Source organism: Grampus griseus (assembly GCF_964374135.1).
Source record: "Grampus griseus genome assembly, chromosome: 2".
NCBI lineage: Eukaryota > Metazoa > Chordata > Mammalia > Artiodactyla > Delphinidae > Grampus > Grampus griseus.
The window spans coordinates 118,248,014-118,274,685 of NC_139018.1; the positions used below are offsets into that span (position 1 = coordinate 118,248,014).

Genomic DNA, 26,672 nt, shown 5'->3' on the forward strand with positions numbered 1-26,672 from the left:
CCAACACCTATTGGATAGAAGGTAAGAGATGTTAGTGTGATTCTACTACGCACAGGAAGGCCCTCCACGACAATTATCTGGTCCAAAATGTCAGTAGTGCCACTGTTGAGAGACATGGCTTAGAACAGGGACATAATAAGCACTGTGTAAGTTTTGGCTACTATTATCATTTGCTATTATGGGAATAACAACCCTTACTCAGAGTGTTATTGTTAGGAGATATATATTTAAGCACACAGTACCTAGCAGTCAGCAGATGTGGAGGTAGTGGTGGTGATTATTATTAGGAAGCCAAACATCTATAAACACAGTCTTTCTATACCAGAGCAGTTCCCATGTAAAGAAATCCTTTTGCAATGTAAACAATGACTTTGTTTAGAATTTTTCAAAAGAATCCATCTGTAATCATTAATACCCCACATTTCAATAATAGCTTTTTTCTTTTCAAAACACTTTTACTTCTTCATCTTCATAATCAAGCATTTATTCTTGAATCTTTACAATGCACCAGGCTTACCTAATGGTATCAGTGTGGTGGAAAGAATACGGATGTTAGAGTTGCATAGTATTGAATTCAGATCCTGACTCTGTCACCTAAGTACACCCATAACCTTAGACAATTCATTTCACTTTTTTCAGTCTTGGTTTCCCCATCTGTAAAGTGAGAATAATCGCCTTTACCTCTTGAGGTGTTTTTGTGAGTTAAACAGAATAGTGTGCAGCTTGTGCAGCGTAGAGTAGGAATAGGTTCTGAGCAGTGTTTGTTCCTGTTCCCTCCCTATATCCATTCCTTCAGCGAGCGTGCCATGTTCTGGAGAGTTTAGTATACATAATCATCTCGCTTCCCCGACTCAAAGGGCAAACGGGCAGTTGAGGGAGATAAGAGGACATTGGGGAAAGGTGCAGTGACTCACTTCTCCAGAGCTTCTGGGCATGCGGGAAAAGTCCAGGACCCGAAAATGACTGTTCCATATCGTCCTTAGGTTAGTCCTGTTAGAGAGGCCTGTTGATAGTTTCTTCTCATACTTGCCTTTCCAGGAAGTAAACATCAATATCTGACCCCATTCTTTAGAAGTGAGCTAAGGCCAAATGGTGACGCTGAGAATCTCCTTCCACACCTCTGTTATTGAGAAAAGCAGCCCTATTTTGTTGCTCTTTTCCAAGATTAATTTATCTTTTCTGTTAATTTGTACAGATGCCATTCTGAATTTTTATTTCATAGGATTTTAAAACTGTAATTTTTCTTAGTATTATGAAGGTGACAGTGATTTACAGTGGCCTGTGTTTTTATCTACTTTGCTGTCTTGCAGTCTAGTGCCTTGAAGACACTTGTAATTTGCTAAAGAAAAAATTTGTTAAAGAAAAAAAAACACATTTGTTAAAGAAAAAAAAATTGAAACTGTGCAGTGTCTGGAAATTAGTCTATTCAAGACCTTGCACATGGCTGCCAGTCTTCCCTATCCCAAGACCTAGCCACTTCATTCACACCAGGAAGAGCTACCTTTGTCTGACCAGACTATGTTAGACGTATTAGCAAGAACTCATCAGATCTCAGTTAAAGGTTAATCTCAGTCCAGGATAAGAAGTTTGAAGTTTTCAGTTAAAGACGACAGAAGGCTTAGTGGAAAATTGGAGACACTAAGATAGTGATCAATGGACACAACACTTTTCTACCTGAGAATGCCAGTAATTGGAAAGTGTAGCGAAATCAAGTAGATGACCTGGAAACTAAGATAGGATTAAGAAATGTCATATTGGTGGGAGGTCCTAGAGGTAGGGAGACAGAAGGAAATGGAGTTTTTCCCCCTTTCAGTAAATAAACAGTGTGGGATTCGATAACTTTGATCTTTCCTCCTCGTGTTGATTCACATCCCGTTTCTGCAAAGGTCCATCATCCCCAGCAACTCCAGAAATAAGCAGCTTTGGAAACCAGTAATAAAACCATGAAATGCTGTTTCTGATTGCTTTGATCTGATCTTTAGGGGTAAAAGGAGGTTTTAAAAATCACGCATTTGCTTATTGGCTGACCTGGACAACTAAAGACAGATGCAGCTGCTGAAGAGAGCTGGCAAATGAGAATTTAGGATACCATTTGCCCCAAGAGGCAGATGGTCTCTATAGAAGCCTGATTTCATTTACTGTCCCTTCTGAAGCTGAATGAAGGTGGTTGAATTTGAAGAAAAAGTTGAACTGAAATTGTGGAAATACTTGGATACATAAAGGCCTTTAATCCTTTCTAATGTGGCATTTGATTTGCCTTTTTAAAAAGTATACTCAGACATTAACAGAATTTCTACCAAAATCTGTCTTGAATGAATTTGCCAGGGGGAAAAAAAAAGGATTATTTCATTTGATGGTGTAATGATTAATCCTACTACCTGGGTAAGCCAAGTGAGCTTCCCGCAGATTGCTTCTGCGGCTTTGAATTATGTATGACTATTGCAGACTGTTGAGATATAAACTTACCAAGGGCTTCATTTGTATTACAGACAAATCTGTAACAATGTTACCATTTCCTTTGAATACCTTAAGTTCATCCTCCATGTTCAGAAAATGAGATGTGTCTTTGTGGAGATAGTGACGTGATTTTTTTTGTGTCAGGTCAGGCATTACCAAATCTCAATTAAAAACTGGTCATTAATGAAACATTGGTCAAAGAGTTTGAGGTAAAAAGAAATGCGTGCTATCTCCCATTCTGAAAGTAGAACAAATGCTGAGGGTCAGGAAAAGAGAGACAAAGTCAGGGTTTGACCCAGCCTGATGATCAAGGACCTAGATGTCAGTGCCATAGTTACTACAGATATCCTACATTGCATTACAGAACTAGGGATTGTTTCAACATGAATTTAAATAGCAGGAATAGAAAAGCCATAACTTCCTCTCTGTGGGCCATTTATCAGTTAACAGTTCTGTTTTATAATAATGAATATCAACTTGTACTTATCCTGAAAAAAATCATTACCTTCATCATTATTTGCTACTTCAAGACATGTGCTAAGATATATTGTATTAGAAATCCTAGTAGATTTCTTGTAATTTCATTTTAAAGAATTTTTTTTTTAACCATCTATCTCATGGGCGAAATGGGGGACATTTCATTTTCTCCTTTAACTCCCTCCTGATGTTGTCATCTAGTTTGTACAGAAGATCAAAGTAATAGGGAAACAGAATCTGGCTTCTCTGATTCCTGTTTTGGTGTTTTCTCCATTACATCAAACATTTCCCAATGAAAGGTCAGTGGTGAACCACTTTGTTAGGAGATAAAGCCTGTATTTGGAAAGCGTCATATTACTATTTGGGAGGGTTTTCTGATTTTATATCTAAATATGAAACATTAAAAAAGTCAATGGTCAAAAATTATATTCCCTTATAAAATTAATATGCCTAAGATAAATTAATTATAGGATTTTACTTCCTTTTTTCTTCCTGGACAATTTGTTTATTCATAGTGACTGAATCACCTTCTCTGATGCTGTTCTTGATTCTTTTTCATTTTTTAGTCACAGCATGTTACCACATCTAAGCTTGAACTCTCAAAACCTCTTCCTTTCCCCTTTCCTCTCTCTTTTACCATTTTAATCATACAAAGAGCTTTTCTTCCCTCAAGCATCGACATGACATATCATTGATGCATTTTTAAAGTTCTTCCTTTTAGACACTGCTGTCACTGTAAATGCAGGTTAAACATCTTAGTATCCATTTGCAAATCCATGTGATTTAACTTTCATCAACTCTTTTGCATAGTTCTTCATAGATGACAATTGTTTTAACTGGTGATTTAATATACCAGTGCACTTATTTAAAATGTGCTTGTGAAAACTGACCTTTGTAGAGAATATAGGTTGTGCTGCCCTGGTCCTCAAAGAGTTAATAAAACTAGCTTTCACTTTGCTTAGTTTCCCAAAGGTAATTTGGCTCATTTCCCAGACCAAACCCCTCAGGTAAAGGTCAAGGTGCAGTGGGTTATATTAAGGTGCAGGATTCGAGCCTCTTATATCTTGCCCGACTTGTAGTCCTCCGGAACTCAGTGGGAGCTATGGTTCATCAGAGCTTCAGAACATGATTAACAGACTGAAGAAGGCCCTGTAGAATTTCCTTTAATGGGGAATTGTATGAGTGAGTACAGTGGGTGAGTCTTTAATATTTCTTGCTTTTTAGCATCCATATTTTGTTTTGAGAACCCCTTAAGAGTACAGAGCTATGTTTCATGTATGTGGGAACAGGCCCAGGGAATTCCTCACTGGTTAATAGCAGCAACTCTTTCTTGTAGTTTTTACAATAGGCTTAATATAAATAGCCCATTCCCTGGGAGGAAAACAGACAAGCAAGGGTGGAGTCATGGTTTCTGAACCCGCCTTCACCAATCATTTTTGACAAATGGAAAAGAGAGCTTCCTTTTAGTAATAACGATGAGATTGGGGGAAGTAAGAGAAAAGGCAAGAGCAAGGCTGCAGAGATTAGGAGCCTAAAAACACCTTTTTAGAAACCTCTCAAGTTGACTCGAGAATAAGAAGAGAGCGTCTGGAGGTTTAATGTTTTTCCTGTCAAAGGGGGATGATGTTTTTTAATCACTATATTTATTGCTTTGAAATTTAAAATGGCTTAAATTAACTTTTGCCCAGCAAAGATCATTTTCCCTCTCCTGAAGCACGTTGATAACTTCTCAGTGACACTAAGTGGCGTCTAAGAGGGTCTCAGAAGTGTCACTTTGCTTTCTTCGCTAACGCGTGGAAGTAGAGCCCCTTGTTACCTTGAATTTATGATGTTCCATATTATGAGAAACTAGCTTTGTTTTGGGTTGATAACCTAAGGCGGCCCATTAAGAAGAGTCAGCATGCTTTAGCATGTGAGGCCTCCTTTACATAAACCACCCTGCTGACTGCTAGTGAACTGATCCCTTCCCACCTCACCCTATCCCCAAAAGCCAGATTCCATAATGGTACCTCCCACTCATTGCTTACTCTCAGTATAGAGAGACCTCTGGCTCTGCCAGCTTTGAAAGAATATTTTTGAAGTTGTGTATCCAGCAGACTTCAAGGCTTATTTTTCTGTTCTGGCACATGCATAATTTCCATAATGAAAAATTGATAAGAAAGTACTCCTCCTTCAGATCTACTCCCTCAAATCCACAGGTGATATATGTTCTGCTGACACATGATCAAACAAAGTACCTCTTTTAAAGAAACTTGTAAATGTCACCATGACTCACTGCCATTTGAAAATCCAGAAATAACATGTCACAGTATATAAGATGTTTCCTTTCATTCTTCCTCTTTGCCCATTAAAACAAAACAAAACAAAAAACAGGAAGAAGAGCTAGCTGGTGAGTGTGTGACAGTCTAGGAATACTTTTAGTAGACCCAGAAACCATTAAAGGTGCTTGATTTTGAATTTGTTTCATTGAACCAGCCCAATGAGATTTTCTAACTAGGCCGGTTTTCTCCACCAACATTTAATAATCATTACACCCCCTTGTACTCTATAGCAACAGAATTGGAAGTTCAGGCAGAGTGGGATGTGGGGAAGACTGGAAGAGATAGCTATAAGCAAATGAGCAGGCAGCAGTGAAACAAGTTCGGGAAACACAAAGCACTATGGATGACCATCCTCTGGTATGTGGCCAGTGGGATGCTTCAGATTCATTTTAATAGATGGGATTAACTAGAGGTTAGAACTTTCTTTTCCATTTGCCTTGCCTGCTGCATGCATACAGGCCAAAGGTTGATGCTTCACTGTGCTCCTAGCAACAAGGCTTCCAGGCCTCAGTTTACCTAAAATAATTGCTTTACTTCCTTTTTTAAATCTCAACTTTACTCCTGATCCTTTACTAAATAGTTTCGTAAATACTTTAGTGTGTAGTAAATATTATATACTAAATAAAGTAAATACTGTAAAGTATTTCATATTTATTATAGTATTATAGCACAGTTCACCCTTTTTATTTGCGAGTTCCACATCTGCAGATTCAACCAACCATGGATTAAAAATATTAGGGGGGCTTCCCCGGTGGCGCAGTGGTTGAGAGTCTGCCTGCCGATGCAGGGGACACTGGTTCATGCCCTGGTCCGGGAAGATCCCACATGCCGCGGAGCAGCTGGGTCCATGAGCCATGGCCCATGAGCCTGCGTGTCCGGAGATTGTGCTCCGCAAGGGAGAGGCCCCAACAGTGAGAGGCCCGCGTACCGCAAAAAAAAAAAAAAAAAGAAAAAGAAAAAAAAGAAAAAAATAAATAAAAATATTAGGGGAAAAGAAATTCCAGAAAGTTCCAAAAAGCAAAAATTGAATTCGCAGTGCACCGGCAACTGCTTACATAGCATTTACATTGTATTGGGTATTATAAGTAATCTAGAGATGATTTAAAGTATATGGGAGGATGTGTGTAGGTTATATGCAAATGCCATTTTATATAAGGGACTTGAGCATCTGTGGATTTTGGTATCCTGTGGGTGGTCCTAGAACCGGCCCCCTTCAGATACCAAGGGATGACTGTACTATAGTATGGTAAATAGAGTAAATATGCTAAATACTTTCTTAAATACTTTAGTGTATTACTCTTTAACAAGGTAAGCATTCAGTTCCCTCTACCCCTACTACCTAAAAAAAAGTTCCACTCCTTACCTGTTATTCTCAAACTTCCCTCTGAGCCTACTATAGCTCCTCTACCAAACTGAATTCTCAATATGTATGAATCAAGTATGTATCACGTATCCCAATATATATATGATAGAAGTATCTGCCTGCATGAAAGACTGCCTTATATTCAGACAAGTATGTTGGGGTTTATGACCCATTGCTGTGACTATAGGGCCAGTTATTTACATTTATGGCAATATGTGCCTTCCACAAATCTAAATTTTAGCAAAAACCTTTGAATGCCAGTGTGATGGTGGTCTGATTTGTTTCAGTCACGTGACCCGTGAAGTGACAGAGGATTTTTCTCCTCGGGATCCAAGCACTGTTGTGAAGCAAGATGGTGGGAGCTGTACTTCAGTCACATCGGCATTGCCGCTGCCTGAACTGGAAAGGGAAGAGGAAAAGGGAGACATTTCAGGTCCTATGGACCCGAATCCCTGTAGTGCAACATACAGCAACTTAGGTAAGTGCAAATGTCAGGTAAAGAGTATTTAAAGTTTGTCTTTTTATGTACCAGCCTAATGCTTATTTCCCTGGAAAGATGGTTTTTATTGTTCCATGGGACAAAAGTTGGAAATTGGAGTTATAAATTTTAACTCACATCAGAAAAAGTCCTGTATTTAATTTGTACTAGGCATATATTAAACACCTGTTACCATGAGTCCTGTGCCATGTGCTAGGATTCTGACTTGAGAGACTCACCTGGAGGGAAAGAGATGTCCCTGCCTTGAGAGACTCACCTGGAGGGAAAGAGATGAGCTAGTTAATGATTTCAGTATAATATGAGTGCAGTGATAGAGAGTACACATGGAATTTTTTTGTTTTGCTTTTTTGGCCATGCCATGCAGCTAGCGGGATCCTAGTTCCCCGACCAGGGATTGAACCTGGGCCCGCAGCAGTGAAAGCGCAGAGTCCCAACCAATGGACTGCCAGGGAATTCCCCACACAGAATATTTTTATATTACACAGGGAAGGGTGTCAAAAGATGCCTTCCAGGGGACTTCCCTGGCAGTCCAGTGGTTAAGACTCTGCGCTGCCGCTGCAGGGGGTGTGGGTTCGATCCCTGGTCAGGGAACTAAGATCCCGCATGCCGCACGATGCAGCCACACACACACACAAATAATTAATTAAATAAAATTAAAATTTTTTTAAGAAGGAAGAAAGATGCCTTCCTGGAGATAATTTCTGAACTTATTTAGCTGGTTGACAGAGGGAAAGAAGAGTAACAACATGAGCAAAGAAGAGGCAACACATGAGCAAAAAGTATGGAGATGCAAAACGGCTTGGTACGTGTGGATAACACAACCATTTAGTGTTGCTGAGGTGTGCCCTGGAGAGTTAGGCAAGATCATGCATTTCAGGCTAAAACCTTGGATTTTTTTTGCTGTTTGTGGTAGTGAACCACTAAAGGGTAAAGGGTTTTAAGCAGAGGTATGATATGATTAGATTTGTGTTTTAGGGACTTCCCTGGAAGTCCAGTGGTTAAGACTTCGCCTTCCAGGACCTCCCTGGTGGCACAGTGGTTAAGAATCCACCTGCCAATGCAGGGGACATGGGTTCAAGGCCTGTTCCGGGAAGATCCCACATGCCGCAGAACAACTAAGCTGGTGCGCCACAACTACTGAGCCTGCGCTCTAGAGCCCACGAGCCACAACTACAGAAGCCTGCACGTCTAGAGCCCGTGCTCCTCAACAAGAGAAGCCACCTCAATGAGAAGCCCAGGCACCACAACTAAGAGTAGCCCCCGCTCACTGCAACTAGAGAAAGCCCGCGAGCAGCAACCAAGACCCAATGCAGCCATAAATAAATAAATAAATTTATTTAAAAGAAGAAAAAAAGATTTCACCTTCCAATGCAGGGGGTGTGGGTTCGATCCCGGTCAGGGAGCTAAGATCCCACATGCCTCGCGACCAAAAAACCAAAACATAAAACAGAAGCAATATCGTAATAAATTCAATATGGTCCACATCAAAAAAAAGAAAATCTAAAAAAAGATTTGTGTTTTAGAACGTCCACTGCAGGCTGCCTTGTGAGGATGAATTAGAGGCAAATTATTTGGTAGCAGGAAATCTGGTAGTTGGATACTATTGCAGAACCACATAAAGGGATGAGAAAGAAAGGCCTCAACTAAGATAGTGGGGAAGGGGAACAGTGAACAGATTTAAGGGAGATTTGACAGGTAAATTACCTCAGTGATTAATTGGATATGAATGATGTAAAGAATCTATAATAATAGGGAGTGTCGGGGGGAGGGAGATGCAAGAGGGAAGAGATATGGGAACATATGTATATGTATAACTGATTTACTTTGTTATAAAGCAGAAACTAACACACCATTGTAAAGCAATTATACTCCAATAAAGATGTTAAAAAAAAAAAAAAGAATCTATAATATATCCCAGATTTCTGGCTTGGGGCTAGCAGATTTGAGGAGGGAAGATCCCAGTTATTGGAGGTGTTTAGGCAGAGCCTGAGGAATCATCTCTCAGAGATGCTGTGAAGGCGAATCCTGCACTACACAGAGGGTTGAACTAAATTATCTCTAATGTACTTATTAATGCAAAGATTATTCAATTTTGAAATCATCTTCACTCTTCTTCCTTGACTGCCCAGTGACTTCTGATCTGTCTCTCCCTTGAGGGTCACTGAGTTTCCTTCTGAAAAGCAAAGCTTGGGGCTGGACAAGGATTTCTTAGTGCTCTTCTCCCATGAAGTCAAGAGAGAGATGAGTAGCATGAGCTGCACTGCCACATGCGTAGTCCTAGTAAGATTCTTATGGACCACTGACCAGTTCTCACATCTGTCTGGAAACCAGTGGCATATAATATCAAAGCGTTCTTCTACCTAGTGTCTCACCTCCTTTCTTTGTCTTTTTCCTCTGTCAGGTTATTGTAAGGCTAAATCATTCTATGATCAGCTAGTGTACTTGGAAATAAGGGCATCCTTAAGAGGACCAAAAGGTTAGGTAAAACTATTGGAGAAATGCTCTACTATGTCCTTTTTTTTTTTTTTTGCGGTACGCGGGCCCTTCACCACTGCGCCGCGGAGCGCAGGCTCAGCGGCCACGGCTCACGGGCCCAGCTGCTCCGCGGCACGCGGGATCCTCCCGGACCGGGGCATGAACCCGCGTCCCCTGCATCGGCAGGCGGACCCCCAACCACTGCGCCACCAGGGAAGCCCTCTACTATGTCCTTTTGGGAAACTCAATCATAACAACCCACATGCAGTTGAAAATACATTCCATAAGGAGAAGACTTCCATTCTAAGTTCCTGAAGCCTTCTGTGATTTGTGGGTAGGGGAGAGTAAACCCTTGCAGTTTACCCAAGCAACCATCTTGGATACCATTTTCCAGTTGGAATAGATTTTATAGTCAAGTGGTTTATTGAACTTTTTCCATTCTTTTACATTTTATGAGACATATTATGAGATGAAAATTTTATTTTTTTTTATTTAGTATATGTCCTCAGATAGCATATATATCAGGAATTATATTTCAGACATTCTTACTGCACTGAAATTTCTTTCATGACATCCTCAGTAAAATATATACAAATTTTTACTGATTGTATGTTATCTTATGGCATCTTTTCTTTAAAAATATCCATTTGCCCACATCAGTTAAAGTTAACTGTTTTATCTTATTATCGTCCCAGTTATGTAGATTGTTAGAAAAAAATAGAGCATTGCTTTCAAGAATACGCTAAGTGCCTTACATATTAACTCATTTAATCCTCACAACAACCTTAGGAATTATTATCCCCATTTTTCAGATGAGGAAAGTACATCAGAGTGCCGTGCCCAGAGTCACAGAACCTGTAAGAACTGAACCAAGATTGGAACCCAGTTGGTCTATATTACTAGACTATAATGATTGCAACCACTAAATTCTTAGAAGATACTGAAGGGCTGCAGCTGTCTCCCCCTTTTTTTTTAAGTCATCTACTTTGAGACACAAAATTTAAGACTTTTTTTTAAAAAGATTATGATAGAGTACAAAAATACCAAGTTACAGATGCCCCATCAGAAAAATAGCTTTCTTTCTACCTGTTGCTTTACTTTTAAAAGTATGTGATACTCATAAAATGTTGCCTAACTTTCCTTAAGTGCTTAAGTGGTGATAACTTGACTCCATAGGATATGATACATGGTTAGTTGCTTCTTTGGAAAGGTTTTACTATGTGAGTAAAATAATAACTGAATAATAGATAGGATTGGCTCCATCAGTTCTACAAACTGATAGGTGTTATTTTTTGTTTTGTTGTTATTTTTCCTAATGGAACAAGTATTTCAGGTGGCATTTGGAACTTACCTTTTTTAATATTTTCAATAAATCATTTGCATGAAGTTTTAAACTATCCCTTGGAGTAATTTCTTATAATTTAATGACCTGGTAGCTTTAAAAAAAAAAAAATGTGTTTTAAGACCAAAAGGAAACAAAACCTAATATAATAGCTTCAGATCCTTTTAAATATTCTAGAACCATTCCACAAACACATGTTACATATTTCTTTTTCATTTTCTTTCCTAATTTCTTCTTTTTTTATTTTTTTTTATTATTTTTTATTTTATTTTTTTTTGTGTGTGTGTGTATAGTCCTCTATCTCTAGAAGTATACTCTTCTATCTCTACGTGTAAAGTCTTCTATGTCTAGGAGTATACAGTTCTATCTTTAGATGTAAAGTCTTCTATGTCTAGGAGTATACTTTTCTATTTCTAGGTGTAAATTCTTCTATGTCTACGAGTATACTCTTCTATCTTGGTGTATAGTCTTCTATCTCTAGAAGTATAATCTTCTATCTCTATGTATAATGTCTTCTGTCTCTAGAAGTATAATCTTCTATCTCTAGGTATAATGTCTTCTATCTCTAGGAGTACACTCTTTTGTCTCTAGCTGTATAGTGTTCTATCTGTAGAAGTATAATTTTCTATCTGTAGGTGTAAAGTCTTCTATGTCTAGGAGTATACTGCTCTATCTATAGGTGTAAAGTCTTCTATCTCTAACAGTATACTTTTCTATTTTTAGTTGTAAAGTCTTCTATCTCTAGGATATACTCATTTATGTCTAGGTGTATAGTTACATATTTCTTTCTCATTTTCTTTCCTAAATTCTTCTTCTTTTTTTAAAAAAATGAGTCAGAGGGCGGATGGACTGATAGAAGAAACTGAAGGAGGGAAGTTAAGGGTTACCATAATTTTTGCTGTGGAATTTATTTCTGAAAATTGCATTGTGAAGTGGGCTTAGGAAGCAGTGTTATATAGTAGGAAAAAAACGTAGGTTTGGGGGATCAGACAAGTTTAGGTTTATACGACAGCTGTATCACTGCCCACCTACATGATTGTGGGTCAGTTATTTACCATCTCTGAGCTTCAGTTTCCTCATCTGACATGAGGGAATAGTAGCATCTGCTTTGTAGGGCTGATGGCAAAGGAAGTACTTGATACATAGAAGTGCTTAATAATTGTGAAGTTCCTTTATTTCTACACCAAAATATACTGTTGCTTTCTTTTTTCAATATGTTTGATGTGCTAGCCAGAAAATGTAGCATAAAGCAGAAATAATTTTGAATGTTTATTAGAAATGTTGAATAAGCAGAGCAACAAAATCCAAGTCCAAAAAGTTGTGGACTGCCTATACAACTGATGACTGAGAGAGTGAAACATGATAGAGGAGACAGGACACCAAGGTGGCCAACAGGGACCAGAGGAGACATAACAAATAACAGCGAAGTACTGCGACACACCCAGTCCCCCAAGGTCTGCTAGTTTTAGCGAAACAAAGGGACATGGTTTGCATTTGTTTTGTAGTTCCCACATTTCTTAGATAGTTCTGAAAACTAATAAGTCAAAAAAAAAAAAAAAAACTGGATTGGAATAGGCCTTGATTACCGTATGTCAGAATCTCCCGTTAGACCTCTACCTTTGAGACAGCTTCCTTTCTCTGCTATGGTATAACAAGAGCTGTTGTGATTCAGCCATTCCCACGAAAAGCTACCGACTTATGCGAACCATCCGTTTGTTTTTCACCTTAGAGATTCCTCTCCAGGGTTAATTCAGCTGCCTTTTTTCTTGTCCTTAACATAAGTAAAGCAAACTTTATTTTGTTTATAACAGAATTAATTATAGATTTTAGAGCTACAGTATACAGTATGGTAGCCACTAGCCACATCTGGCTATTTAAATTTAAATTCATTGAAATGTAAATAAAAATTCAGTTCTTCAGTCTGACTAGCAACATTTCAAGCGCTCAGTAGCCACATGTGGCTAATAGCTACTGTATTCAACATGCAGAGATACAGAACATTTCTGTCATCACAGAAAGTTCTGTTGGACAGCACTGCTTTAAAGACTTGCTTATTTGGGGGATTTGTATTGTTTTCTGTGGGCACAAAAATCATTATTGGTTTTTATGCGCTTGACAACTGCTTAGGAAGGTTGCCCCTTATAGAGTGATGGTTTTCCTCTGGGTGATGGTGATATGTGATGATCACTGAACAAACTCTGATCTATAGCACTTTAATACACCCGAAACTGAATTTAGCAGGGTATCTGCCACCAAAATGATTTCCTAAAGAAGTGATAGAAAGTTTTTTTAATCAGACCTTCAGCATTTCCCCACGTTTCTTATGTCTGTCTCAAAATGTCTAGAATATCGCTAGATTTTTATGTGGCACACCTGACCACTTTATCAGCCTGCTGAAATCAGGATCTTGTAATGACTTCTACTCTGTTGGAAATTGGTTGGTGACTTCAGCTCTCCTTCACTCACTTTTTAACCGAGTACTCTAGACGTTACTTTTTAGAAAGATCTATCTAGTCTCCCTTTACTGGACAGAATTTTGGCTTGTTCCTCTGTCTTTGTGCCTACAACCTAGCACGTTATCTAAAACACACAGAAGGTGCTGAGAACGTGTTTGGATGAATGTGCCAAAAATGACTTAGCATTTGACTATGTAAGTTTCCGGTTAGGGAAACTGAGCTCTCCTGAGGAAAGTTCATACAGGAAAATTTCAAGTCCTAGTTTGTGTGTTCCATTTATCAACTGGCTTTTTTTTCTAAAATGAGACTTAATCAGGGGGTTCCTAATTAAGGAATTATGTAAGCCATACTTCAGTTTCCTTTCCACGTGAAACTGTCCACATTTCTCATCTTACTTACCTAGAGCATCTCCTCAAGGCTGCACTGTTCAAACACTGAAAGAAAACACCTGAAAGTCTTCTATCTCCAGAACTTCCTTTGGCAATGTATTGACCATCGGTGTTAAATTTTAAAGAATAGATAAACTTAAAGGAATGTCATTACATTGCCAGCCTTGATGGTTGTAATTATGGAGTAATGTCATCATAAATGGCAGCTTTAAAAAAAATCATTCTGAAAAGTATATCATTCATTCATTTACTCAACAAATAATTATTGAGGAATAACAGTTCTGTGCCACACAATGCAAAGTTAACTATTTGAACCAAAGATGAAAGAATTGCACATTTTTAGATTATCTGGATGTTTTTTAAAAAAGTGAGAGTGACAGCTCTGAACATTTGTTTGTGCATTTGTTGTACTTCCTAAAAATGTAATTATCTCTATTTAAAAAGAAACTATAGACTGTGTTCCTATCTTTTAAGTTAGCTTCATTCACATTTAAAAATAGTTTCCCATGTACTGGAATTTGTTGGCAGAGTGCAATATTCAAATTACATAGATAACATACCCCCAAATAAATAATCTCTGTTCTTGGAGAGGTTCTCATTAATGAGATCTTTAAAAATTGAGTCTGTCAGCTGCTACACCACTGACATTCTTTAAATTGGTCCACGTATCTCTTTATTTGAGGCTAAGCCTGAGCCTGAAGTGGTCTTAAAGCTTCGTTTTATCATTTGGCATGAAGTTGATGTCCCCTGTGGTTTGCCAGCTGGTGCTTACATTTAACTGTGGTGGGACCTAGCACAGTAATAATGCCCAGATAGATTAAGACCCTTCCTCCTAAGTTGCTGATGCCCACTGCCAGGGGGTGATACAGTGAGTGCTGGGGGCAGCCAAGGAGAGGCCTACTTATTTGACAAGGCTGGTGCACAGTGTGCTATGTGGCATCTATATTTATAAACTCCAGTGCATCTTTCCCAGTTTGGTGATGATCATCTCTTCTGTTGTCCTCTCCCTTCCCGTTCTCATCTGTGTTACTTGTCATGAGCCCTGGGAAAAGATTAAGGGTGAATATTGAAATTACAATTTAAATAGAAAAATATATTCCATTTATTTTGGCTTTAACACTTTCGTTTGTTGAGTGCCAGCTATCTCCTGGGAACCAGGCTAGGCACTGGGAATACTAGTGCTATCTTCAAGGACTTCTGCTCTTTGGGAAAGACAGGCATGGGGGCTGGCCTCTTAGGAGCTCATGTGATAGTTGCTGTGATGCAGGTATTTAAAGGTTCAATAAAAGCCCCTGCCTTGAGGAGTCTAGGAGAGGGTCACTAAGTTTTCAAGCTTGAAAGAGGAGTAGTTGTTTGCCAGATTGACAAGCAAGGGAGAACATTCCAGGTAGAGGGAAGAGTATGTACAAAGGCCTAAAGCTTGATAGAAAAATGAATGTTCAGTTAACTACCAGTAATTAATTAAAGGTAGCTTAAGTGCAGAGTGAAAGAGGCAGAGTTGGCAAAATGGGGCAGAGTGGGAAAGCAAGGCCAGATCATAAATGGTATGTATGTATCACAATGAGTGTATCTTTTACCTATAGGAAATGGAGAGCCACTGAAGAATTTTGGATAGAGGGACATGATCGGGATTTTTTAAAGATCATTCTGGAAGCTACCTACAGAATGACTGGAGGCAGGGAGACTGACCAGGAGACCATGACATTCCTGTCTTACTGGAATAAAGAGCTAATTGTACTCATTAACATACTGTTCCTGTCTAAATGGGTTATCCTTAAGTGCCTTTAATCCCTAGCACCCTAAGATTGTAGTGATTGTCAGGTCTTAAGTAAACATTTGCTGTGATTTGTCCTGAGTGTGTCTTCAAATGATAGTGCCTTCCAGTAGATGTCTATAGTGATGTAATTATTATTTTGAGTTTTTTACTGTATAATCATCTTTAAAATGTTGATCTTTAGAGATAATATTTTTCTTATTTCCTTTCTATTTATTATACCAATTGTGTAAGTTTTTAGAGCCTATATCAATAATCTTCCTTCCTGAGGAGTTTTAAACACCTTTTTGCTTCTTTGAAGTAGTGTCATTAAATTATTCCCTTTTAATCCATCTTTCATCATTTGCTTTTCAGAATGTGATATAAGGCCTTATTTGTCAGTCTGAAGACATTTTTAAGTGAAGAGAAAGTATAAAGATAGAGTTTAGAAACTCAAAAAGAAAGGAAAGGAAAGATTGAGTGTGGTTTAGTCAAATATATTTGTCCAAAAGAACTTTTTAGTCTATAAGGCAAGGTTTAGAACACAATCTATTTTTCTTTCTGTTTAGAGAGCTGGCATGCCACAAAAATGTAGAGTATGTGATGTTATATCAGGCCTGCTGAAAGCTGAGCTTAGCGTCTGGTCCCGGAGGCTTGAGAAGAATGTACAGGATTAAAAGTTTAAAATAAAAACAACTAAGATACCAAGCTTTTAAAACATTGACCCAGATGATTGGAATTCAGTTAGGAGAACTTGTCCTTCTCAGAAGAAAAAAATTAAAAAACACAGGACGCTTTTAGACTTGGGCGAATGGCTTGACCTACTTGCATGGGCTGTAGAATGTTCATGGTTTCATTTGGAACGCAAACATTTCTTATTCCCATGTGGAAATCTTAGCTCCCAGGAGACCATATCCCACTGTTTAGGCAGAGAAACCACTATTAATTATCTTTACCTTCTTGCTGCCTTGGCTGTCCATTTTCATTTCGGAATGATGACCAACTCTGCTGACACTCTGTCCTTCAGTCTGGCAGCTGTTTCCTGCACGCTGCGTGTCTCACACCATGCCCAAAGTTCTGAGGAAATGTAAAAAAAATTTAAAAATACATACACATTATAAAAGGCTAAAAATGCTATCATAGAGTGAAAAGTGGTAAGAGAACACAGAGGAAGAAGGGATGGCTCCCAGTTTGGAGGTGGGGATTATAGAGGAGGGAGGGTTTCAGTAGAGAAAGGGTTATTTGAGCTGGGCTTAGGACAGAACACATTTACTAAGGCAGAGATGTAAGAATAAAAACATGGTGCATATCAAAAGAACAGGAATTGAGTGATTCTTGTGGGGGGGTTGATGAGAAATAGTGGTAGATAAGGCTGACAGCCTTGACCAATTTCCTGAGGAGTTTGGACTTTATTCTGAAGGTGGTGGAAAATGGCATGATCAGCCCTCTTCTACCTCCTCTGGTAAGCACTAAAGAGCTGCTGATGACGATAGACCTTGTCTCACCTGTCAGTTCTGAGGTCATTTAAAAGAAAAGAAAAGCACTTTTGGAATCCTCCATTCCTTCTGTGTCCATGATTGTTTTCGTTTGTTCTGATTTAGAAAAATGGAAAGAAAATGACCATCCCATAAAGATTCTCCTAAGGTCCACATTGGAAGGAGTGAGAATAGGTTCATGTTTCTAGTTTTTCTATTAATTCCTTTCTTCCTTCCATTTCCCCCTGAGCCAGACTCTTTGCTTTGTCCTGGGTGTACAAATGAGGCAGGTCTCTGTCCTCAATGAACAAACCCATGGGGAATTCAGACAGGGACACAAGTCAAGTATTCTAAGTGCTTAGAGAGAAATGTTCACAGAATGTATCTGTGGTCCCAAGGAAGGAGAGGTCAGTTTTGCGAAGTGGAGTAAGAAACATTCCTCAGAGGCAGAATGTTTAAAGATGAGAGGAGAGGGAAATCATTCCTGGAAGAGGGTCAACATGAACACAGACACAACATGAAGTAGCCAAGAGTGCTGGAGAAACCACAAGCAGTTTGGTAGCCCCAACTTATGACACAGGGGAAATGCTATGAGAGGAACAGAACAACCAGGGCAAGGTCATAAAAGCCTTGCTTTCTGTGCTGAAGCAAAGAGAACTCCACCCTCAGGATCAAGTCCAAATTCTCAAGGACGGAATTTTTGAAGTAGAGGAGTGCCATGATCAGCTTTGGTGTTTGAGTAAAGTCTCTAATGGCTAGTGTGGTGAGGAAGGCAAAACTGGAGACAGTGGTAACAGGACACTGCCACAGTAGTCAGGACAGGAAGATAAGGTGCTGGTGCAGTTCACTACTTCTAACCTTTTCTACTGTCTGGGTCAGCAAATGGAAAATGAAAATTTGTTACAAAGCATATTTCTGTCATCTTGTAAATAAACTGTGCTTCTGACTTCTCACATTAGCTGAGGCAAAGTAGGGCTGACCTACTTTGCTGACCACTGGGAGGGAGGCCTCACCATCACAGGAAGAGTTCAGTAAATGCCAAGCCCCTACATCCTTCATATTGTTAAGAGCACAGAAAAATGGGAAGATATGACTGAAAACTGAATTTATGGTGGTTTCTAAAAATAGATTGTTGATTTGCTTTATTTAGATATAATTTACATACCATAAAATTCACCCTTTTTGAGTGTGCAATTCAGTGAGTTTTAGTATGTTAACAGAATTTTACAGCCACTACCAGTATCTAATTCCAGAACATTTTCATCACCCCAAACAGAAACCCATTAACAATCACTGTCTGTTTCCATTCTCCCTTCCCCCGAGCCATGGCAACCACTAATCTACTGTCTGTCTCTATGAATTTGTGTATTTCTAGACATTTCGTATAAGTGGAATCATATGATATGTGGTTTTTTATTACTGGCTTCTCTCACTTAGCATAATGTTTCCAAGGTTCATACAGGTTGTAGCACATATCAGTACTTCATTTCTTTTTATGGATGAATAATATTCCTTTGTGTGGCTATGCTACGTTTTGTTTATCCATTCATCATCAGTTGATGGACGTTTGAGTTGTTTCCACTTTTGGGCTCTTATCTTATACTTCGACTCAAGTGTTGCTGTGAACATTTGAGTACAAGTTTTTGTGTGAACATATGTTTTCATTTCTCTCAGATATATCCCTAGGATTAGAAATTCTGGGTCATGTGGTAACTCTGTGTTTTATTTTTTGAGTAACTACCAAACTGTTTTCCAAGGTGGTGGCACCATTTTAGATTCCCACTAGCAATGTATGAGGGTTTGAATTTCTCCATATCTTTACTAATACTTGCTCATCTATTTAATTGAAGCCAGCTTTGTGGATGTGAAGTGATGTCTCGTGGTTTTAGTTTGCATTTACCTAGTGAGAAATGCTGAGCACCTTTACATGTGCTTATTGGCCATTTGTATATCTTCTTTGGAGAAATGTCTATGCAAATCCTTTACCCACTTTTAATGGGTTATTTATATTTTCATTGTAAGAGTTATTTATAAATTCTAGATACAAGTCTCTTATCAGATATATAATTTACACATATTCTCTCCCATTCTAAGGGCCGTCTTTTCACTTTCTTGAAGTTAACCTTTGAAGCACGAAAGTTTTTCATTTTTATGAATTCCAATTTATTTATTTTTTTCTCTTGTTGCTTTTCTTTTGTTGCTTTAGGTGTTATATTTAAGTAATCATTGACTGACCCAAGGTCGAAAAAATTTATTCCTATGTTTTCTTCCAGGAGTTTTATAGATTTAGCTCTTAACATTTAGATCTTTCATACATTTTGAGTTAATTTTTGTGTATACTATGACGCAGGGGTTCAACTTCATTCTTTTGCATGTGGATACCAAGTTGTCCCAGCACCATTTGTTGAAAAGACTTCTCTTTCTCCATTGAATTGTCTTGGCATCCTTGTTGAAAATCAGTTGACCATAAATATGAGTTTATTTCTGGACTCTCAATTCTATTCCATTCATCTGTATTTCTATTCTTATGCCAGTACCCCACAGTCTTGATTACCGTAGTTGTGAAGTAAGTTTTGAAGTCGGGAAATGTGGGTTCTTCGACTGTTCTCTTTTTCAAGATTTGGGCAGGGAGGCCTACTCTTGATCCTTTGTGTTTCCATATAAATTTTAGGATCATCCTGTCAATTTCTGCAAGAAGGCCAGCTGGGATTTTGATGGGGATTACATTAAATTTTTAGATCAATTTGAGGAATATTTCCATCTGAATATATTAAGTCTAATCCATGAACATAAGTTGTCTTTTCATTTATTTAGATCTTTAATGTCCTTCATCAGTGTTTGGTAGTTTTCCATGTACAAGTCTTACACTTAATTTCCTAATTTTTTTCCTAAATACTTTATTCTTTTTGATGATATTGTAAATGGAATTGTTTTCTTAATTTAACTTTTGGATTATTCATTGCCAGTGTGTAGAAATACAATTGATTTTTTTCACATCTTTATTGGAGTATAATTGCTTTACAATGTTGTGTTAGTTTCCACTGTACAACAAAGTGAATCTGCTATATGTATACATATCTCCCTATATCCCCTCCCTCTTGAGCCTCCCTCCCACCGTCCCTATCCCACCCCTCTAGGTCATCACAAAGCATTGAGTTGATCTCGCTGTGCTATGCAGAAGCTTCCCACTAGACATCCATTTTACATTTGGTAGTGTATATATGTCAGTGTTACTGTCTCACTTTGTCCCAGCTTCCCCTTCCCCACCTGTGTCCTCAAGTCCATTCTCTATGTCTCTGTCTTTATTATTGCCCTGCCACTAGGTTCATCAGTAGGGTTTTTTTGTATTCCATACATATGCGTTAGCATACGGTATTTGTTTTTCTCTTTCTGACTTACTTCACTCTGTATGATAGACTCTAGGTCCATCCACCTCACTACAAATAACTCAGTTTCACTCCTTTTTATGGCTGAGTAATACTCCATTGTATATATGTACCACATCATCTTTATCCATTCATCTGTCGATGGACATTTAGGTTGCTTCTATGTCCTGGCTATTGTAAATAGTGCTGCAATGAACATTGTGGTACATGTCTCTTTTTGAATTATGGTTTTCTCAGGGTAGATGCCCAGTAGTGGGATTGCTGGGTCATATGGTAATTCTGTTTTTAGTTTTTTAAGGAATCTCCATAGTAGCTGTATCAATTTACATTCCCACCAACAGTTCAGGAGGGTTCCCTTTTCTCTACACCCTCTCCATTTATTGTTTCTAGATTTTTTGATGATGGCCATTCTGACCGGCATGAGGTGATACCTCATTGTGGTTTTGATTTGCTTTTCTCTAATGGTTAGTGATATTGAGCATCTTTTCATGTGTTTGCTGGCCATCTGTACATCTTCTTTGGAGAAATGTCTGTTTAGGTTACAGTTGATTTTTTATATTGATCTTATATCCTGCAATCTTGCTGAACTGGTATATTAGTTCTAATAGTTTTTTTGTGGATTCCTTAGCCTTTCCTATATACAAGATTATGTCACCTGTGAATAGAGATAATTTTACCTCTTTTCCAATCTGCATGTTCTTATTTCTTTTCCTTTCATGATTTCCCTGGCTAGGTCCTCCAGTACAATGTAGACTAGAAGTGACAAGAATGGAAATCATTGTCTTGTTCCTGATCTTTGTGGGGAAAAATCGAGTCTTTTGCCATTAAGTATAATTTAGCTCTTGGTTTTTCATAGGTGACCTTTATCAGGATGAGGATGATCCCTTCTTTTCCCAGTTTGTTCGGTGTTTTCATTATGAAAAGTATTGGATTTGCTGAAATGCTTTTTCCGCATCTGTTGAGCTGACCATGTGAGGTTTTTTCACTCTTTATTTTGTTTACATGGTGTATTACATTGATTGATTTTCAGATGTTAAACCAACCTTGCATTCCTGGGATAAATCCAAATTTGTTGTGATGTATAATCCTTTTCATATGTTGCTGGATTCAGTTTGCTAGTATTTTGTGAGGATTTTTGTGTCTAGTAATAAGGGATATTAGTCTATAGTTTTCTTGTAATGTCTTTCTCTTGTTTTGATATATAGGTAATATTGGCCTTTCATAGGTTTCAAGTTGGTAAGTGTTCCCTCCCTTTATATTTTTTGGAAGAGTTGGTGAATGATTGGTTTTAATACTTCTTTAAATGTTTGGTAGAATTCATCAATGAAGCCATATGGTCCTGGACTTTTCTTTGTGGGGATTTTGTAAATTATTAATTCAGTATCTTTACTTGTTACAGGTACCTATACAGTTTTGCCTGTTTTAGCCCTAAATATTTATTCCTTTAGTCATTCAAGAAATATTTATTGAGGATCAATTAAATACAGGCCCTGATTTTTGACATAGAGGGTACAGCAATTAGTAAAACAAAAGTCCTGGCCCTCTTAGAGTTTAGCATTCTCATACTCTTTCTCTGTCTCATTCTCATGCTGTCTATATATTCATATTTCTTATTTATATGTAATGTAGCTCTGTTCCTTGTAAAAGAATATTGCTGGGCTTCCCTGGTGGCGCAGTGGTTGAGCGTCTGCCTGCTGATGCAGGGGACACGGGTTTGTGCCCCGGTCCGGGAAGATCCCACATGCCGCAGAGTGGCTGGGCCCGTGAGCCATGGCCGCTGACCCTGCGCGTCCAGAGCCTGTGCTCTGCAACGGGAGAGGCCACAACAGTGAGAGGCCCGCGTACTGCCAAAAAAAAAAAAGAATATTGCTACATGCCATTGATGGAGAAAGGGCATCCTTAGGTTTGCTTATATATTGTCATAGTTTGTGTAAACTCTTGGGTGTTCTTGAAGAGAGTTGCATATGTGGGAAATGGAGTATACTGTTGTTACAATCACAGTTTGTATGGTGCTTCCCCTTGGCATTGCTACAAGGACATGATTTTTAATAAAACAAGCCACGATCTTTATTCATTATCATCCTCAAGACCATCTGATGCCTTCTGTTCTGTCTAATCATCAGTAGTAGCATAGTTTCCTACGGCTTCTATAACAAAGTACCACAAAGTGGGTGGCTTAAAACAAGAGAAATTTATTGTCCTGTAGTTCTGGCAGCTTGGAGGCGAATTAAGGTGTTAGCAAGGTCACGTTCCCTCTGAGATTCTAGGTAGAATCCTTCCTTATTTCTTCCTAGCATCTGGTGGTGGCCATCAATCCTTAGCATCCCTGGCTTGCAACTGCATTACTCCAATCTCTGCCTCTGTCATCACATGGTGTTCTCCCTGTGTGTCTGTCTTTATATCACATTTTCCCCTTCTTATAAGGACACCAGCCATATTGGATTGAGGCCCACCCTAATGACCTTATCTTAACTTGATTACCTCTACAAAGATTCTATTTCCGAATAAGATCACATTCACAGGTACCAGAGGTTAGGACTTCAGTATATTTTGGGAGAGAGCACATAATTCCACCCATAACAGAGCATTATGCTCTAACTCTGAAATATTGAGTGGAGATTTCATTTTAGTAACATTACTGATTTTAATAGCTTTTATTAAACTTTCATGGTATATTTCTCTCTTTAAAAAAATAATGCTCCTTCCCATTATACAATAAGTCCTGAAGGTGTCATTGATCACATACTTATGCGTTTTATCTTCTTCTAAGCATAAATTCTAGAAAGGAAACAAAGATGACTGGTCCTGTAACTAGGGCTTGTTGTAAGAGAATTTCAAAAGTAGCATCCCTCAAATCACAGTTTATATGTCCCCCAAAATAAAACAGAATCATGTAAGGGTTTGTGAAAGATGTTTGAAACAGCAGTTGACTGCTCATATACATGGTTCCCCTTACCACATTCTCAGGGATCTTATACATAGACCAGTTTAAGTGGTGCTGGAATCCATCTCTGTAGTGAAGTGAAATAATATGGTTTATGAAATTGTATTCATATGTATTGGATGGAGAATGACAAGTGCTCTATACAATACAGTGTAACTTTGGAACAAAGTTAAAAGAATAGAATAGTATCTTCTGAGCACCAGTCTAGCGGTCTCATTTGCTAATCCCAATTGTTTTTAATAATGCTCCCAAGTAATTTTTTTTTATGCACAAATACTATCATCTCTGTTCTGTCACAGTACAGTTATTTGAATGTCTGTCACTCGTTAGTACTCTAGAGTGGTGAATACAGCACTCTTGGGGCCAGGAATGGAGAATATGAATTCCTTCTTGAAAACAAAGCCCATTGCCCTGTTCCTATGGCAAAGAAGTACAGAGACATTGTTCACATTTGTTGCTTCCATCAAGTCTTGAACTCTTATCTTTAAATTAAGCTATTTGTTCTTTGTTTTCTTTTACCATTTTTGGATTAAAGCATTGACCTCTTATATTCTCGTGGCCACCTCCCTTATTTCTGCTTAAGTTTCAATTATGTAACAAGAATGAAAACTTTACTTATTCTTTCTTTTCCCTTTCTTTCTTTATTTTAAAACAATACAGGGCAATCTAGAGCAGCCATGATACCTCCCAAGCATCCACGGCAGCCTAAGGGAGCTTTGGATGATGCCATTGCCTTCGGTGGGAAAACAGACCAAGAAGCACCTAATGCTTCTCAACCTACACCACCTCCACTGCCAAAGAAAATGATCATAAGAGCCAACACAGAGCCAATCTCCAAAGACCTCCAAAAATCCCTGGAAACTACTCTTTGTGTCATGGCTAATCCCACCTATGATATCGACCCCAACTGGGATGCCAGCAGTGCTGGCTCTTCAATCAGTTATGAACTCAAGGGACTGGACATTGAGTCTTATGACTCCTTGGAGAGACCTTTGCACAAGGAGAGACCTGTGCCCTCAGCAGCAAACAGCATCTCCAGCTTAACCACTCTCAGTATTAAGGATAGATTTTCCAATAGCACAGAGTCCCTGTCCAGCCGGCGTGGTCCCTCTTGTAGACAGGGCCGGAGTATCCAGAAGCCACAGAGACAAGCACTTTATCGAGGACTTGAGAATCGTGAAGAAGTGGTGGGTAAAATCCGAAGCCTTCATACAGATGCCTTGAAGAAACTGGCTATTAAATGTGAAGACCTCTTCATGGCTGGACAGAAAGACCAGCTCCGTTTTGGGGTGGACAGCTGGTCAGACTTCAGGCTAACCAGTGACAAGCCATGTTGTGAGGCAGGCGATGCAGTTTACTACACAGCTTCATATGCAAAAGATCCACTTAATAACTATGCAGTCAAGGTAAGAAAATTTTATAAATCTGATTTTAATCTTCTCTGACACACTGTTATTGAGATGGGTCTGGTTTTATTTTATTTTTCTTCATTCCTCCAATCAGCAAAAACTTACTGAGCATCTACCTTACACCAGATATTGTGATAAAAGAGAGGTTAACTTATTATCTAGAGGAGAAAACAGATATGTAAAGAGACAGACATAACACAGTATACTGAATGCTAAGATAGAAGTAAACAGAATTCTGTGGGAGCTTAGAAGGACCTTAACCCAGACTCTCGATGCCAGAGAATTCTTCTTGAAGTAGGTAATACTTGAGCTGTGATTGTTTGCAAAGATTTCCTGTACAAATGAGGTCTGTTATGTGCCTTCCATTCTATACTTCTGTCTTTATCCTCTAGCAAATAAGAGACTCTTGTCTATCCCTAATTTCTAACTCCTCTGCTTCCTGGAGAAGCTTTTTTTTTTTTTTGCGGTACTCAGGCCTCACTGCTGTGACCTCTCCCATTGCGGAGCACAGGCTCTGGACGCACAGGCTCAGCGGCCATGGCTCACGGGCCCAGCCGCTCCGTGGCACGTGGGATCTTCCCGGACCGGGGCACAAACCCATGTCCCCTGCATCGGCAGGCGGACTCTCAACCACTGCGCCACCAGGGAAGCCCTGGAGAAACATTTTTATAGAGGAAGGTAACCAATATTTGTTGATGTACCAGGAACTTTTTAGTGTTATATAATTTAATCTTCACATCGACTTCATGGGGTTAAGATCTTTTTATCCATTTGACAGATGAGGAGAATAAAGCTTAGGGTCACACAGCTAGCAATTAGTAGAGCTAGGATTTAAACACAGATCTCTTTGACTCCATAGCCTACACTTTGTCTGTTATGTCACATATTAACTTCTTAAATGTATATCACCCATACCAGACAACACACTTCTTTAAGAACGCTAAAACTCTTAAAATCAAGAATTCTTGAGCAATTACATTCACTGTAACAGTAAGCCATAGGCTTCATCAATGTAATAAATAAAGCATGGACTTTGAAGTCCAAAAGATCTGGGTTCAAATCCTGACTCTGCCACTTAGTAGCCCTGTTATAAGTTGCTATTCTAAGTCTCAGTTTCCTCAGCTTTAGAAAGGAATAATAATGATACCCATCTTATGGGGCCGTTTGGCTAAAAGAGAACAAAATGCCCCTGATAGGTATTCACTTATTTCACTATCCCTTAGCGTCTTCCCTAGATTATTTTAGGAGAACAACAATCTTTTGAGCCTCAATTTCCTCCTCTTTCAGATGTTTACAACAATGATCCATCTACTTTGTGGGATTGAGGTTAGGATCAAGTAAGATAATGCATGTGAAAGAGTTTCTAAAAACATAAAGCTCTGTGTAAACTTAAGGTAGTGTTCTCCCTTCCCATAGTCCCTTTTTACTGATTCTGTTCACTGGTTCAAAACTAATTAACATATCTAAAGGACTTGTACGTGTTAATTTGACTTAGAAAGACCAGATGGTGTCTTAGTAAATTAATGGATAAGGTAAACGATTGGTCTTGCCTGTCTATCAAGACAGAATATATTTTTGCACCAGACCTTCAGCTGGCTGCTCCCTGCATTTGCAGCACCTAAGCCACTTCACCCTCTGGTGACACTCGCAGAGTGACCCTGTGCCCCAGCGCACACTTTTTAAATTAAACTGAGGGGTAAACTGCAGAGAGAGGATCTAGATTCGAGTTAACACGTTACTGTTGAGTCTAAAAAGGAATTTTGAGATACTGTGTAGCATTCAAGAACTGTTATACCGGTTGGAGTTATGGGGCCTCATCTATCTTGGGCCTGTATTGCTACAAGATCACCAGTGCAAGCAAGATGAGTACCTATTTCAGAAAGGGACATTGAACTATCTGTTGTTCAAAACAACTAAGAAGTAGGG

General features: G+C 38.7%; 1 protein-coding gene across 1 annotated transcript in view; it reads left to right on the forward strand.

Annotated features, from left to right (window-relative positions):
* The window catches only part of PEAK1 (pseudopodium enriched atypical kinase 1), a 162,245-nt gene that overhangs the window by 119,879 nt on the left and 15,694 nt on the right, over window positions 1-26,672 (forward strand). Inside the window, exons 4-5 of the mRNA XM_082647227.1 lie at window positions 6,906-7,096; window positions 23,998-24,743. Of these exons, the coding sequence (XP_082503353.1) occupies window positions 6,906-7,096; window positions 23,998-24,743 (937 nt within the window). The remainder of the gene's footprint in view (window positions 1-6,905; window positions 7,097-23,997; window positions 24,744-26,672) is intronic.